The sequence below is a fragment of the Muscardinus avellanarius genome (genome assembly GCF_963383645.1).
Source record: "Muscardinus avellanarius genome assembly, chromosome: 2".
Lineage (NCBI taxonomy): Eukaryota > Metazoa > Chordata > Mammalia > Rodentia > Gliridae > Muscardinus > Muscardinus avellanarius.
In genome coordinates this window covers 7,562,173-7,575,473 of record NC_137787.1, presented here as the reverse complement: position 1 = coordinate 7,575,473, position 13,301 = coordinate 7,562,173, and the positions used below count along the sequence as shown (strand labels likewise).

The following is a 13,301-nucleotide window of genomic DNA, read 5'->3' as shown; positions in this document are numbered from 1 at the left end:
CGGAGGTTCATACACTTCTGTTTTGCTGGTGTTTGAGTTTTAGATTAACTTCTACTTAATCATTTGATCATTTGAAGATATTTTATAGTATATTTACTGTTTTTGCAGCATAACATTTTCTAAGCTCTAATGTCCTTAAATTGTATGCATGCCAGAGAGGCCCCTGTCCCCTCCTCCTGGATCTCCCTGTGTTGCTCAGAGTGGCTCTTGCAGCTGGGATTACAGGCTCAGGTCACTATGCCTAGTTTACAGTTGTTTCTTTTCTTTCTTTCTTTCTTTTCTTGTGGTACTGGGGTTCCTGGAATCCCTTCTACCTCCGGGCTACACTCCCAGACACCTATTTTTGATATTTTTATTTGGAAACAGGGTCTCTCAAGCCAGTGAGGCTGGCCTCAAACCTGCGCGATTTTCCTGTCTCCGCCTCCCAAGCACGGGGATTACTAGCGTGCACCACCACGCCCGGCTACTTGTTTCTCTTTTTGTTTTGTTTTTTTGGTACTGAGGACTGAACCCAGGAGTGTTCTACCTCTGAGCTACATCCTCCTCCCCTCAGACTTATTTTATTTTTTATTTTGAAAGAGGATCTCTAAATTGTTGAGGACCTCACTAAATTGCTGAGGCTGGCCTAGAACCTGTGATCCTCCTTTCTCAGCTTCCCAAGTGCTGGTATTGCAGGCATGCGCCACCATGCCCGGCTTTATAATTGTCCTTAAAATGTCACTCACTTATAAAACTCATTAGCTTAATATTTTGGCTTGATTATCCAAGATAATTTTTTAGAGCATCCCTGGGGCCTATAATGTTTATTAACAGAAAGTGAGGTGTGGCAGAAGCTGTGAGATTAAGTGGTGAGAGTCCTTATGTTAAGGATCCTTGTCCCTCGTGGTGATGCGGAAGCCATTGCAAGGGTTGCGGGGGAATGATAGAAATGAACTGTAAACACAGTAAATACATCTGCTCCAAGCTAGAATTCTTCATTGGCCCGAGTGCTCTGTATGGTTGGCTTCTACTTGTCTCAGTTTCATTTGCTATGCTTCCTTTTCCACATAACCATAAGGTGGTGATTTAGGGGGAAAGAATAGATTTAGTCATTTCACTTTGCCTGCTGTATATTGTTATAACTTGGAATTAAACAATCTCATTCTTGTGACTCCAGGTGAGAGGAACATAAAGTACACTGTACTGAGCTTTTTGATCTGGAGTTCTGTACTTAATCTGATTAATTATATGGATATATTTTTCTACTTAACAGGTTTTCCATATATAAAACCTCTTTGTAAAAATACGGAGAAGAATGGCAGCGGAGACCCAGACACTGAACTTTGGGCCTGAATGGTGAGTTTTCAGCCTCATCCTGTTCGGTATTAGATGACTAATAAAGCAGGAAGGTACTTGTACAGGTACTGGGTGGAATGTTTACACGTGCATGTTTTTGAAACTTTGCTTCATGTACCTAGCTAAGCAACATGGGTAGATTAGTAGTATATTCTTTAGCCAATAACTGCATTTTTTACTTTGCATTTTTTTCTAGGTCTGGTTATGTAATGATAATGGAGTTAAAAAGTTCCCATAGTTCTATCAACCTAGCAAATTATTTGTTTTGTTTGGACCCTTTTCTAGATGCATATACAATTTTATATCAGTAAATTTTAACTTTTTCGTGTCTATATGTTTTCTGCTGTAATGTTTTGTGATTTCTCTTCATAGATTCATTTGAAAAATAGTTTTTATGGATGTATTATTTGAATTTTATTGATGGACTAGGCAGGTGGTCCAGAATTCTAGAGGCTATTAGCAATAGCCTGTCTGGGGTTGAGTTAGCATTTGGCATAATAACAATTAATTGACCTTTGAGTCTCTTACAGATGTGTTTGGACCCCGCATATGGAATTCTCATGGAATTTTGAGATCCATCACATTGTAGTGTGACTTTACCCCCTCTTCTTCCTTTTCCCCAAAAGTTGGTGATTGAAGATCCTCTCTTCAGTGGCGTGAATAATGATAGTTACTTTTCCCATTCATACCTGAACAACCCTTTGGTAATGGCAGAGGCAGTGTGTAAAGAGATGCATTGGGTTACTGTCTTAGACACTCGTAAGTGCAGGTGGTGGTGGTGTGATGAATGATGCAGCCTTCCTGTAGAAGCTACCTATTTGAGGACTCATTAACTTAGTCTAATATATACATGTTTCTTAATATGGAATTTCTAGATTTTCTTAACTTTCATAGCTAGCATTTGGAGACTGAGGAGAAATCATTATTTGAAATTTTGAGAACTGATGTGACTCCTATACTTTGAGAGTTTATTTTGAAAATGTCAACATAAAGCTGTACCTATTTTAGTTCTTTATATTTTAAAAAGAACTTTTTATTATCAAATCAGTATATATTTCTAGAAAAAAATTAGACATTGTAAATAAACGAGAAGAAGGTATAATTGCCATAATTTAACCATACATGGTAACTACTATAAATATCTTGGCATATTTTTCCAGGTGGTATATCTTATTTGTATGTATACGTTTATTTTCACAAAAATGGGATAATGTACATTAAGTTTTATAACCTTTTAAGTAATAACTAAACTCAAAACATCTTTTTTAATCAACATTTTCTATTAATTGCATTGTATGGGTGTGCCATAATTTATTTAACTAGTCCTCCAGATGTAACATGTAGAGGCTATTCTAAGTGTTTTAATTATTATAAGAATATTTGTAGTGAACGTTCTTAAAGCTATATCATTATTCATACTTTGATTTAACTTTTTTACCAGATGGATTTAAATTCATATAGTTCATTTTGTAAACTATTTTGTGTGCAGCTCTTCTGCCATTATCTAGAATTTGTGATTCTCTTTTGTATTTATATACCTTTATGTCCTTTTTTTGTAAAAACATTAAAATTATGACATAATATAAGGAAATTTTAGAATAACATTTTACTGTTAATAGGTTAAAAATACTAGCAATTTAGCCAAAACAAAGGAAGAAAAAAACTGAAGATATTTTACAGTTAATTCACATTTAGCATGCTGCTCTACATCATGAGTTGGCAGACTGTGACCTGTGGGACTGCAAATAAAGTTTTATTGGACGACAGCCACACCCATTTGTTTCCATATTATCTGACTGCTTTTATGCTACTCTGGCGGGGTTGAGTAGCTATATCAGAGGCCATCTGGTTTCGGCAGAACTATTTTTTCCTCTGGCTCTTTACAGAAAAGTTTTATGGTCCCTGTCACATGTGATACATTCCCAAGTAGCCGTTTCAGTGTGTAGTAGTTTTGCCTGGCACCTCTGTTACCTGCACGTGGTAGAGCCTGGGAGCCTCTCTTGAGGCACCTGATGCTGATAAATGGAGGAATGGGGGTCTGAGTAGTCACTGCCTCGTTCATACCATCTATCAAAATTACTTTTGGCCAAGCCGGGCGTGGTGGCGCATGCTTGTAATCCCAGCAATTGGGAGGCCGAGACAAGAGGATCGCGGTTCATGGACAGTCTCAGCTACTTAGGCCCTTTCCAACTCAGTGAGACTCTGTTTCAAAATAAAAAATAGGGCTGGGGTTTTAGCTTGGAGGTAGAGTGCCATTGGGTTTCATACCCAGCAACACACACACACACACACACACACACACACACACACACACACACACACACACATTCATGGACACTCTCAGCTACTTAGTGAGGCCCTTTCCAACTCAGTGAGACTCTGTTTCAAAATAAAAAATAGAGCTGGGGTTTTAGCTTGGAGGTAGAGTGCCATTGGGTTTCATACTCAGCAAAGCGCACGCGCGCGCGCACACACACACACACACACACACACACACACACACGTGTGTTTTGAGCTAGAAAGTTGCAGTATGAAGACTGCTACCATATTTTTCTACATGTAACATATTCATTATGAAACAGGCACTTGAGAAACCCAGAGTACTTGAGAATCAAAGATTAAGTGATTATATTGAATCATTGTAACTCTGAGTCATACAGAAACATATAGTGATATTCTCCTTACTGAGCCATTTTGTAATGAGTAATGTAAAACAATGTTTAATAAGAGTTATATAAAATGAAGAGATTTATTCATACTTGGGGGCAGTTGTGAAGATGGTAGAACATGGAAAATTAAGGACCAGGTTTTATAGGCTTAGACTACAAAATTATTAGGTCTTAATAATTGCAATAAAGAAATATATTACAGAACCACCAGAATAGCCTGAAAAGGTGTGATCGATTTAATGGCGAAGTCAATCATGTCTAGGTTCAAGACAGTAGTCACTTAAAAAAACTTTCTTCAGAGAGCACTACCCTAGGCCTTCCCTTACCATCTCTACAACTTGCCTTCTGCCTTATTCCCTATCTCCCCAAGTCATCCATGGTCTATATTAAAATGTATCATGCCACATACTTTGTGCACTGATTATACGCACTTTAACCCCCACTAGACTGTGAGCCCCATCGAGGGCAGGTCCTTGGTCTGGATTTCTGTGTAGTCTGTTCATTGCTGTATCTCCACTATGTGCCTGCCAGAGTTAGGCACTCAATAAATGTTTATTATAAGAATGAGTGAAGTGTTGGAAACTACAGTGTTTTTAATGTGTTGCTATTGTAAACATATGTATACATTCCCATGAATGGTTTTGTTTATACCGCTGATCAGTTTCTTTGGATTAATTCCTTAGAAGTGGAATTATTTAAATCAAAAGTTTTATTTTTAAGGTTTTAGATGATGTATGGATAGGTTAACCACCAGAAGGATTGTATGAACTTATTTCTCATCCCATTTGTGTTTACCCTTGACAAAACACTTAAAGTGCTGTGTGTGTGTACGCGCGCGCATGTGTGTATGCTGGTCGTCCTGGGGACTGTGCTCAGAAGTACTCTACTCTGAGCTACACTCCCAGTGTTTTTCACTTCTCTTTTAAACAGGACCTTGCTAGGTTGCTGAGAATCTCGCAGCCTTGCTGAAGCCTTCCTCAAGCCTCCCATCCTCCTGTCTCAGCCTACCAAGTACTAGATTACAGGTGTGCACCACCACGCTTAGCTTGAAGTACTGTGTGTGTGTGTGTGTGTGGGGGGGGGGTACTGAGGGTGGAGCCCAGAAGCATTTTACCTCTGAACTACAGCCCCAGCCCTATTTTTTTTTAAATTCTTTATTTTGAAACAGGGTCTCACTGAGTTGCAGAGGGCCTCACTAAGTAGCTGAGGCTGTCTGCGAACCGTGATCCTCCTGTCTCTGCCTCCCAAATGCTGGGATTACAAGCGTGTGCCACCACGCCCGGCTTTATTTTTTATGTTGAAACAGATTCTTCTAAGTTGCAGAGGACCTCATGAAGTAGCTGAGGGTGCCCGTGAACCTGTGATCCTTCCGTCTCAGCTTCCCAAGTACTGGGATTACAAGTGTGTGCTAACCACACCCAGCTTTATTGTTTATTTTGAAACAGAATCTTAAGTTGCTGAGGCTGGCCTCAAACCTGTGACCTGTAGTTTCAGCCTCCTAAGTACTGGATGCAGTCATGCCTGGCTTAAAATACTATCTTGAATAAAAATTATTTGGTACTAACTTATTTTTATTTATTTTTTTTTTGGCAGTACTAAGGATGGAACCCAGGGGTATTCTGCCTCTGAGCTATATCTCCAGCTTTATTTTTCATTCTTTGTTTTGAAACAAGGTCTCACTAAATTGCGGAGGGCCTCACTAAGATGAGGCTGTTCATGAACCGCGATCCTCGTGTCTCAGGCTTCCAAGTACTGGGATTATGAGTGTGTGCTACTACACTTGGCTCTCCTTTTTTTTTTTTTTTTTTTTTCATTACTGGGATGGAACCCAGGGGCATTCCACCTCTAAGCTGTACCTCCAGCCCTATTTTTATTCCTCATTTGGAAACAGGGTCTCACTGAGTTCCAAAGGGTCTCACTAAGTAGCTGAGGCTGGCTTTGAACCTGCGCTATCCTCCTGTCTCAGCCTCCCAAATGCTGGGATTACAAGAGTGTACCACCACTCCCAGTTTTCCTTTTGATGGCCACGAGCCTGTGACCCTCCCGTCTCAGCCCCCCAAGCACTGTGATTACAAGTGTGTGCCACCACACCCTGCTTCTTTCCTCTCTTAAATCTGCCAATTTCTTGGCTCCTTGTCTTTAAACATGTCCTTTATGCTGTCAAAAATATTTTTCTTAGTTGGGTGTGGTAGCCCACAGCTATAATCTCAATATTTGTTCTTGGCTACAAAATAAACATACTTATGGAAATAATAGTACACATAGTACACAAAGAAAAAGAAAACATCTACGTTACCCTTAATCCCACCCTTCAAATTACCTTTGCTAGCGTCTTAGTTTATTTCTTATTATATTTTCTTTGCAAATGTATTCTTTAAACACAATTATACTTGTTTTGAGTATCAATTTTTTTTTGAGAGATGGGTGTACTGGCCTGTAATCCTAGTACTTGGGAGGCTGAGACAGGAGGATTGCAGGATTGAGGACAGCCTCAGCAATATATCAAGACTGATGAGACTTGTTTCTAAATAAATAGAGTTAGGGGTATAGAGGCAGATAGCCCCTGGCTTCCATGCCCAATAGCACAAAACAAACAAACAAAAAACCTTTGTGTAATTCTGGGAAAAATGGGAGAAGTTCTGGAGGATGAAATGTATTAATATTCTTAGTTTCAGAAGGCTAATAGGTCATTGCTTGGGTAGTAAATTAGATGTCATTAAAGGACACCCTTAGAAGAGAGTACAGATTTGTTCAGAAAGCATCTGGTGCCTGCAGTGGTCCATGTCAGTGTCTAGCTTTCAGTTTTCTTCTTTCTCTTTCCAACTCCCTATCTTTTTGTGTTGCTTATTCTGTCACCTGCCTTTCTTCCTGTTCTTCCCACTTGTAACCTTTCTTTGCTCTAGCATCTTTCTCCCTGTATTGGTGGAAAAGTGTAGGAAATGTGTTTTTTGTTTTTAATTTGGTGGTACTGGGGATTGAACCCTGGGCATTCTACCCTGGAACTGCATCCCCAGTTCTATTTTTTAATTTTTAATTTTCTTTCTTTCTCCCTCTATTTCTTTCTTTCTTTCTTTCTTTCTTTCTTTCTTTCTTTCTTTCTTTCTTTCTTTCTGTGGTGCTGGGGAATGGAACTCGGGCTTTCTACCTCTGGGCTACGCTCCTAGACCTATTTTTATATTTTATTAGAAACAAGGTCTTACTAAGTTGCTGAGAGCCTCACTGAATAGCTGAGGCTGGCTTCGAACCCGTGCGATCCTCCTGCCTCAGCCTCCCAAGCGCGGGGATTACCAGTGTGCGCCACCACGCCCGGCTTCATTTTTAATTTTGAAGCAGGGTCTCACTAGGTTTCTGAGAGTCTTTCTAAGTTGGTGACAAGGCTGGCCTTGAACCTGCTCTATTCTCTTGTCTCAGCCTCACAGATATTGAGATTATAGCTGTGGGCTACCACACCCAACTAAGAAAAATATTTTTGACAGCATAAAGGACATGTTTAAAGACAAGGAGCCAAGAAATTGGCAGATTTAAGAGGAAAGAAGCAGGGTGTGGTGGCACACACTTGTAATCACAGTGCTTGGGGGGCTGAGACGGGAGGGTCACAGGCTCGTGGCCGCCTCAGCAACTTAGTGAGATTCTGTCTCAAAATTTAAAAAAATAAAATAGGACTGGGGGTATAGCCCAGAGAAGGCTCCCGTGTGTTCAATCTCTAGGAATTACACACACAAAAGAAAGATGAAAGATGATTGTCTTTCAAAACGTGGACTGTGGGAGAGAGGGGCTTGGGGGTTACTTTTTTGTGAGGCTTTGTTTGGTCATTGTGTGCCATGGAAAAACTGCAAAGAGTTTTGTTCATACTTGCATTTGACATAAACATTGTGATGTGGAGGATGGAATAAAACTATATCATTTAGCATGCTGCTACAAAAATAAAAGTGTGTGAGCAAAAATTAGGTTATGGGATCAGGAGATGGGTGGAGAGAGTGAGGATTTGTAAGGTGTGCAGAGTGCTGGAGATGGTAGGTGAGAGGAGTAACGGAAAATCTCAGTTGAGTGGCCAAGGCGATGGCTGGTGTTCAGCCCCTCGGGGACAGAGGTGATGAAGAACTTGGCGTGCTTGAGCCAGCGAGCAAGCACCTGATACGGTTTCTACGAAAGCCTGCCTCTGTAGAAAGGTCAGAGCTGGACTTAGGACTCACAAGCTTATACAGAGGTGCATTTTGATCCCCAATCTTAACACATCTGTATTGGCGTTCTAAATTGCCCTTTGTAAACTGGGTTTTGAATAGCGCCTAAGTGAAGATTTGTAGGATCATGGGGTTTTAGAGTCTGCTGCTGGGGCCTGTGCTTACTGCCTGCGGTAAGATTGAGCCTCCTGGGTTACAGATCTCAGTGTAGGCCATGGAGATGAGCGCCATGAGGACAACGTTAAGGTGATTGGTGGACTTTGCAGAATAGTGTGGTGAGAGAAGTGAAGGTTTTGAGTGACTGAGAAGTGAAGAAGTAGAGGCACTCCAGAGGGAAGAGGAGGGAAGAGCAGCACCCAGGTGGGAGTGGGGTGCTGCGGCACGCGCGTCACTGTTAGCTCCGCTTAGAAACTGCGGGGAAAGGACATAGGGAGGGAGTGGCCTCCAGCTTTGACCAGTGTTTGTCATGAACAGGGGCCTCGAATAGACTCAGAAAGCCGTTGGAATCATTGGGAGGGATCGGACAGTAAATGGATTTGAAACCTTGCTGGGAGAGGAGCATTTGAAAAATTAGGCAAGTCAGGCCACGAGAGGGTGTCTCTGGTGTGACTTAGTGGCTCTTTGCCAGTTCTGGAATGATTTTCACTTGAAAGAATGCTTAGCTTATGTGCCCTCCAGTGGTAAAAACTATTGGGAAACATATTGGTGTGGTATAAAGAAGGTATTTTACAACAATTCTAACAAAATATATGTATATTTTAAAGATTAAGGGTTAACAAAAGAGGTAGATTATTTTAAATACAAATTGGAGACCTAATTGTTGGAATGATGGTCTTTTTGTCATAAAAACCTAAATTTATGTATTTGTTCTGCAGTCTGTGACTGGGTAAGATGTTCAACCCTTCAACTTCATATTTTAAAAAATCTGTCATGGTGCGGTTTGAGGGGATGTAACCTCTATTCTTACAGTAAATAGCCCTTTCCTGGAAGGCCCTAGAGCAGTGGTTGGCTCTCTCCTTAGTGAGAACGTTCTTTTCTTACCTGGTTGTTTAATCAGAATTATGGACCAAAGAACCTCTAAGCCCAAGAATAATTTGAAAGGAAAGAAAGACCAACCCAGTAGCAGTGAGCACTCCTAGCACCCAGATTGTTGTTTTTATGTGTGTTAGAGGGAATCAGGGCTCCTTAGGCCAGAAAGAATATAAGCCTGGAACAGTCTGCCATACCAGACAGGAAACACGTTGTTAAAGAATACTAGAGTCCAGTCAGAAGGGTCCAGGAGCGAATCTGAAGAGCTTCCCACTGGTCAGACAATTTGAACATTATTAAGAGTAATTGCAGAGAATTGAAATATATTAATAAAAAGTTTGTTAGCATTGGAAGATGCTAGCAAACCAAGGCATTTTTTGAGAACTAATAAAAAATTGTTTTTCTTCCTTTCTTGTATAAACTATACCATTGAGTAACTCTACCAGATAAGAGAAAAATTTCTCTTTGCAGAAATACTCCAGAAAATGAAGAATAATACTAAAATAGGATAATACTAAATAATACTAAGAGAGAATAGGACCACTTTGCAGCAACGGCAGTGAACTTAGGGGTCCTAGCGTTGGTCCTCGTCGGCTGTTGGCATCACTCAGACAACCCAGGTCTCTACTTCAGAGTGACACACCACCGCAAGGAAATATTTCCAAGGACAAGAATCACATTTTATCCAGTCTCTACACCTAGTTGTCAATTTACACGAAATACTGAGGACAGAGAAATATTTTAAACTACATCTTGGGGAAAAACCGGCAAAACCAGACTTCTAAAAACAGTCCCTGTCTTTTAGTGTTAACATTCTAAAATTTTAAAGATAAATTGATACGTCAAAAGTTTGTTTAAAATACTAGAAAAGGAGACCAGACAGGGTGGTGGAAAAGGTGCGTTTGGCTCATGAATTACTGACTCCGGAGCCTGAGTGATTGGCACAGTTTTTTTTTATGTGTTTCTTGATACTCTTACACATGTTCAAAATTTTGTAATAAAGTATTTATAAAAAAGTAGAATGAGAGGGCCGGGCGTGGTGGCACACGCTTGTAATCCCTGCGCTTGGGAGGTGGAGACAGGAGGATCGCGCAGGTTCAAAGCCAGCCGCGTGCGCTGGCCTAAGAGACCCTGTTTCCAAATAAAAAAATATAAAAATAGGTCTGGGAGTGTAGCCCGGAGGTAGAAGAAGGGTCTCCAGGAACCCCAGTACCACCAAAAAATAAATAAATAAATAAATAAATAAATAAAAAATAATAAAATGAAATGAAATATCACAGGTGTATGACACATTCTGCCCTTGTACTCATTACCAGCACGAAAGGCAGTGTGTTACAGGTACAATTAAGACTCTTCATACTCCCCTTTGCAGCCATAACCTTATCTTCAATGATGTTTTTGTCCACGTTACTTTCTGTGCTTTTATCACATTTTGTGTGTCTGGAAGCAGTATAGAAGCTGCTCACTAACATTTTAAGCAAGTCATCTTTACTGCTTTTGAGTCATATATTTTTATCAAATATTTTAGCTATTATCAAATAGCTATCAAATAATCAACTATTACCAGATCATTCTTTGAAGTGGCCATTCCAGTTTATAATTTCATACTTTCTACTTGGAAGTTCCTATTGTTTTATGTTCTTACCAATATTTGATATTGTTAGACTTCTTAATTTTTATAAATCTAATGAGTCAATGGTGGTATCTCACTTTTTTTTTTTTTGGTGGTACTGGGGTTCCTGGAAGCCCGTCTATCTCCGGGCTACACTCCCAGACCTATTTTATTTTTGGAAACAGGGTCTCCTAAGCCAGCGCGGCTGGCTTCGAACCTGTGCGATCCTCCTGTCTCTGCCTCCCAAGCACGGGGATTACAAGCGTGCGCCACCACGCCTGGCTCACTTTTTAATAGTTGGTTTAGTATCTCTTCCACAGCCCCAGGTTTCTTGAGGATATACCATAATACCTTTTAGGTAGGGAATTGCCACATGGCGGTGTACTTACCACTCAGTGAGCTTCTCCCTCAAGTGCTATGATAGCAGGTAGTGTTCAAGGAAAAATCTTTGGTTCATTGAGATAACAGGCTGTCTTTCTGTTTTTTCCAAGAACTAACATGAAAATTTCTTACAGTATATTTTACATAAAGCAAAAAGTCCACTCTGCCAGAGTATTTGTCACTTAGTTTTATATTCTCTGCTTTTTCTATCCTAGGCTCCGAGCTCTGTCCAGCGGTGGGAGTATCACATCCCCTCCTCTTTCCCCAGCATTGCCGAAGTATAAATTAGCAGATTATCGCTATGGCAGAGAAGAAATGTTAGCACTTTTCCTTAAAGACAACAAGGTAAGAAAGTAGTAGGGAAAGAGTTCAAAATTGTGAATGAAACTTTGTTCTCCGCATAGTAATGTATTGCTATATGAAAAGTGTGTGTTCTGTCCACGTGCTGACCTCTGCGTTTTCTCCACTTGGCTTTTTTCTGCGTTGAACCTGTAGTACCAGCAGCGGCTCTTCTAAGTGTCACGCCCTCGCTTAGAGGAAACCTGTGGTGTAGGAGCGGGCAGCACTTTTTGCCTTCTCTACCTACTTTCCTCTGAGCCTCCCTTTCTTCTCTGTTGTTTTTGTCCTAATGAAGGCTGAGAAATGAAGAATTTCTGCCTTCTCTTTATCGTCCCTCTAATTCTACTTTCTAGTTAGAAGCAGAGAACAAGGAAGAAAGAGTAGCACCTTCTGTCCTTTCTTTCTGAGTTAAATGTAAAATTGTTAGTGGAAAAAAATCTCAGAATGTTAACACTACATTCATTTCACTTATAAATGTTCAAACTGAAACAGTGTAAAATAGACTTTTATTATCTCACTAGTAAGAATATTTTGTATTTTTCTCAATATAGTTTTATATTAATTTATTAATGTATGGAGACTCAGATTTTAATGATGCTTGCTAAGGACAAATATAACCACTTACGAAACTCTTACCATGTGCTTTGAGTTAAATGTGGAGATTTTTACTCCTCCACCATGTGCTCTGGAATACCAGAGCTCAGGCCACGTCCAAAAGTGGTGGTCTCATGGGAGGAGAGTGAGGGTGACTGGGTTTGTAATATAGATATTTTACAGTGCTAGGGATCAGGCCCAGGGTCTTGGGTGTGCTAGGCAAGCACTTTTCCCTGAGCTAAATTCTTAGCCCTAGTTTTTAATATTTGACTCTCTCACATAGTTAACAGAAGTTAATTGTGGCTCATAAGCTTTGTCTGTATTTATAATCATTTCTAATAGATGGTAATACTTTTCTTGGTTTTACCTTCTTGCAGTTGGAGGAGTAGCATTAATGTCTCGGTGTCATGTGTTTGTTGTGCAGATACCTTCAGACCTTCTGGATAAAGAATTCCTGCCTATCCTACAGGAGGAGCCCCTGCCGCCGCTGGCACTGGTACCCTTTACAGAAGAAGAACAGGTTTGTGCCTAGCTCTGAGCCTCAAGTCAAACTCTAGTTTTTTTCTGCTAAGACATGAGACTAGGAAGCTACTGCTTAGGCCCTAAGGTGGATCCTGAGGCTTCACAGGTCTTTTTTTTTTTTTTTTTTTTTTTCCAGTACTGGGGATTGAATCCAGGGTCATTCACGGATACACCCATAGCCCTATTTTTTTACTTGCATTTTGAAATAGGGTCTAAATTGTGGAGGGCCTCACTAAGTAGCTGAGGCTGACTGTGAACCTGTGGCCTGTGATCCTCCTGTCTCAGCTTCACAAGTGCTGGGATTACAAGGGTACACGATCATGCCCACTTTCACAGGTCTTTTTTCTTATTATTTCTTGTCATGCAGATGCCTTTGAATTGCCTAGTTTTGCTTTAGTATATGAAGCTATTGAATATTATGTAGAGATAAGGAACTTCTTCTAGATCCTAAAGCACAATGGGAATTATATGTCTTAATTGAGAGGAAGTATTACTTCTTGAGGGGGAAAGGGCAGATCATAGTGTTTCAGAAGTCATTGCTAGCCTGAATGCACCTAAAACTCTTGTGTCACCTGTTTTGTATGTGTGTGATATTATGAGGAAAAACAGCGTAGTGCTTCAGAAGTGCCTGCCAGCCTG

General features: G+C 40.3%; 1 protein-coding gene across 2 annotated transcripts in view; it reads left to right on the top strand.

Moving 5' to 3' along the window:
* Positions 1 to 1,282: 1,282 nt before the first annotated feature.
* The window catches only part of GIGYF2 (GRB10 interacting GYF protein 2), a gene marked incomplete at both ends in the record, with an annotated part of 106,643 nt that continues 94,624 nt past the window's right edge, over positions 1,283 to 13,301 (top strand). Inside the window, 3 exons of one of the 2 annotated variants that reach the window (XM_080689774.1) lie at positions 1,283 to 1,335; positions 11,423 to 11,552; positions 12,565 to 12,660. In XM_080689774.1, coding sequence (XP_080545900.1) covers positions 1,295 to 1,335; positions 11,423 to 11,552; positions 12,565 to 12,660 — 267 coding nt within the window. The remainder of the gene's footprint in view (positions 1,336 to 11,422; positions 11,553 to 12,564; positions 12,661 to 13,301) is intronic. The other variant, XM_080689773.1, reaches the window with a different exon arrangement.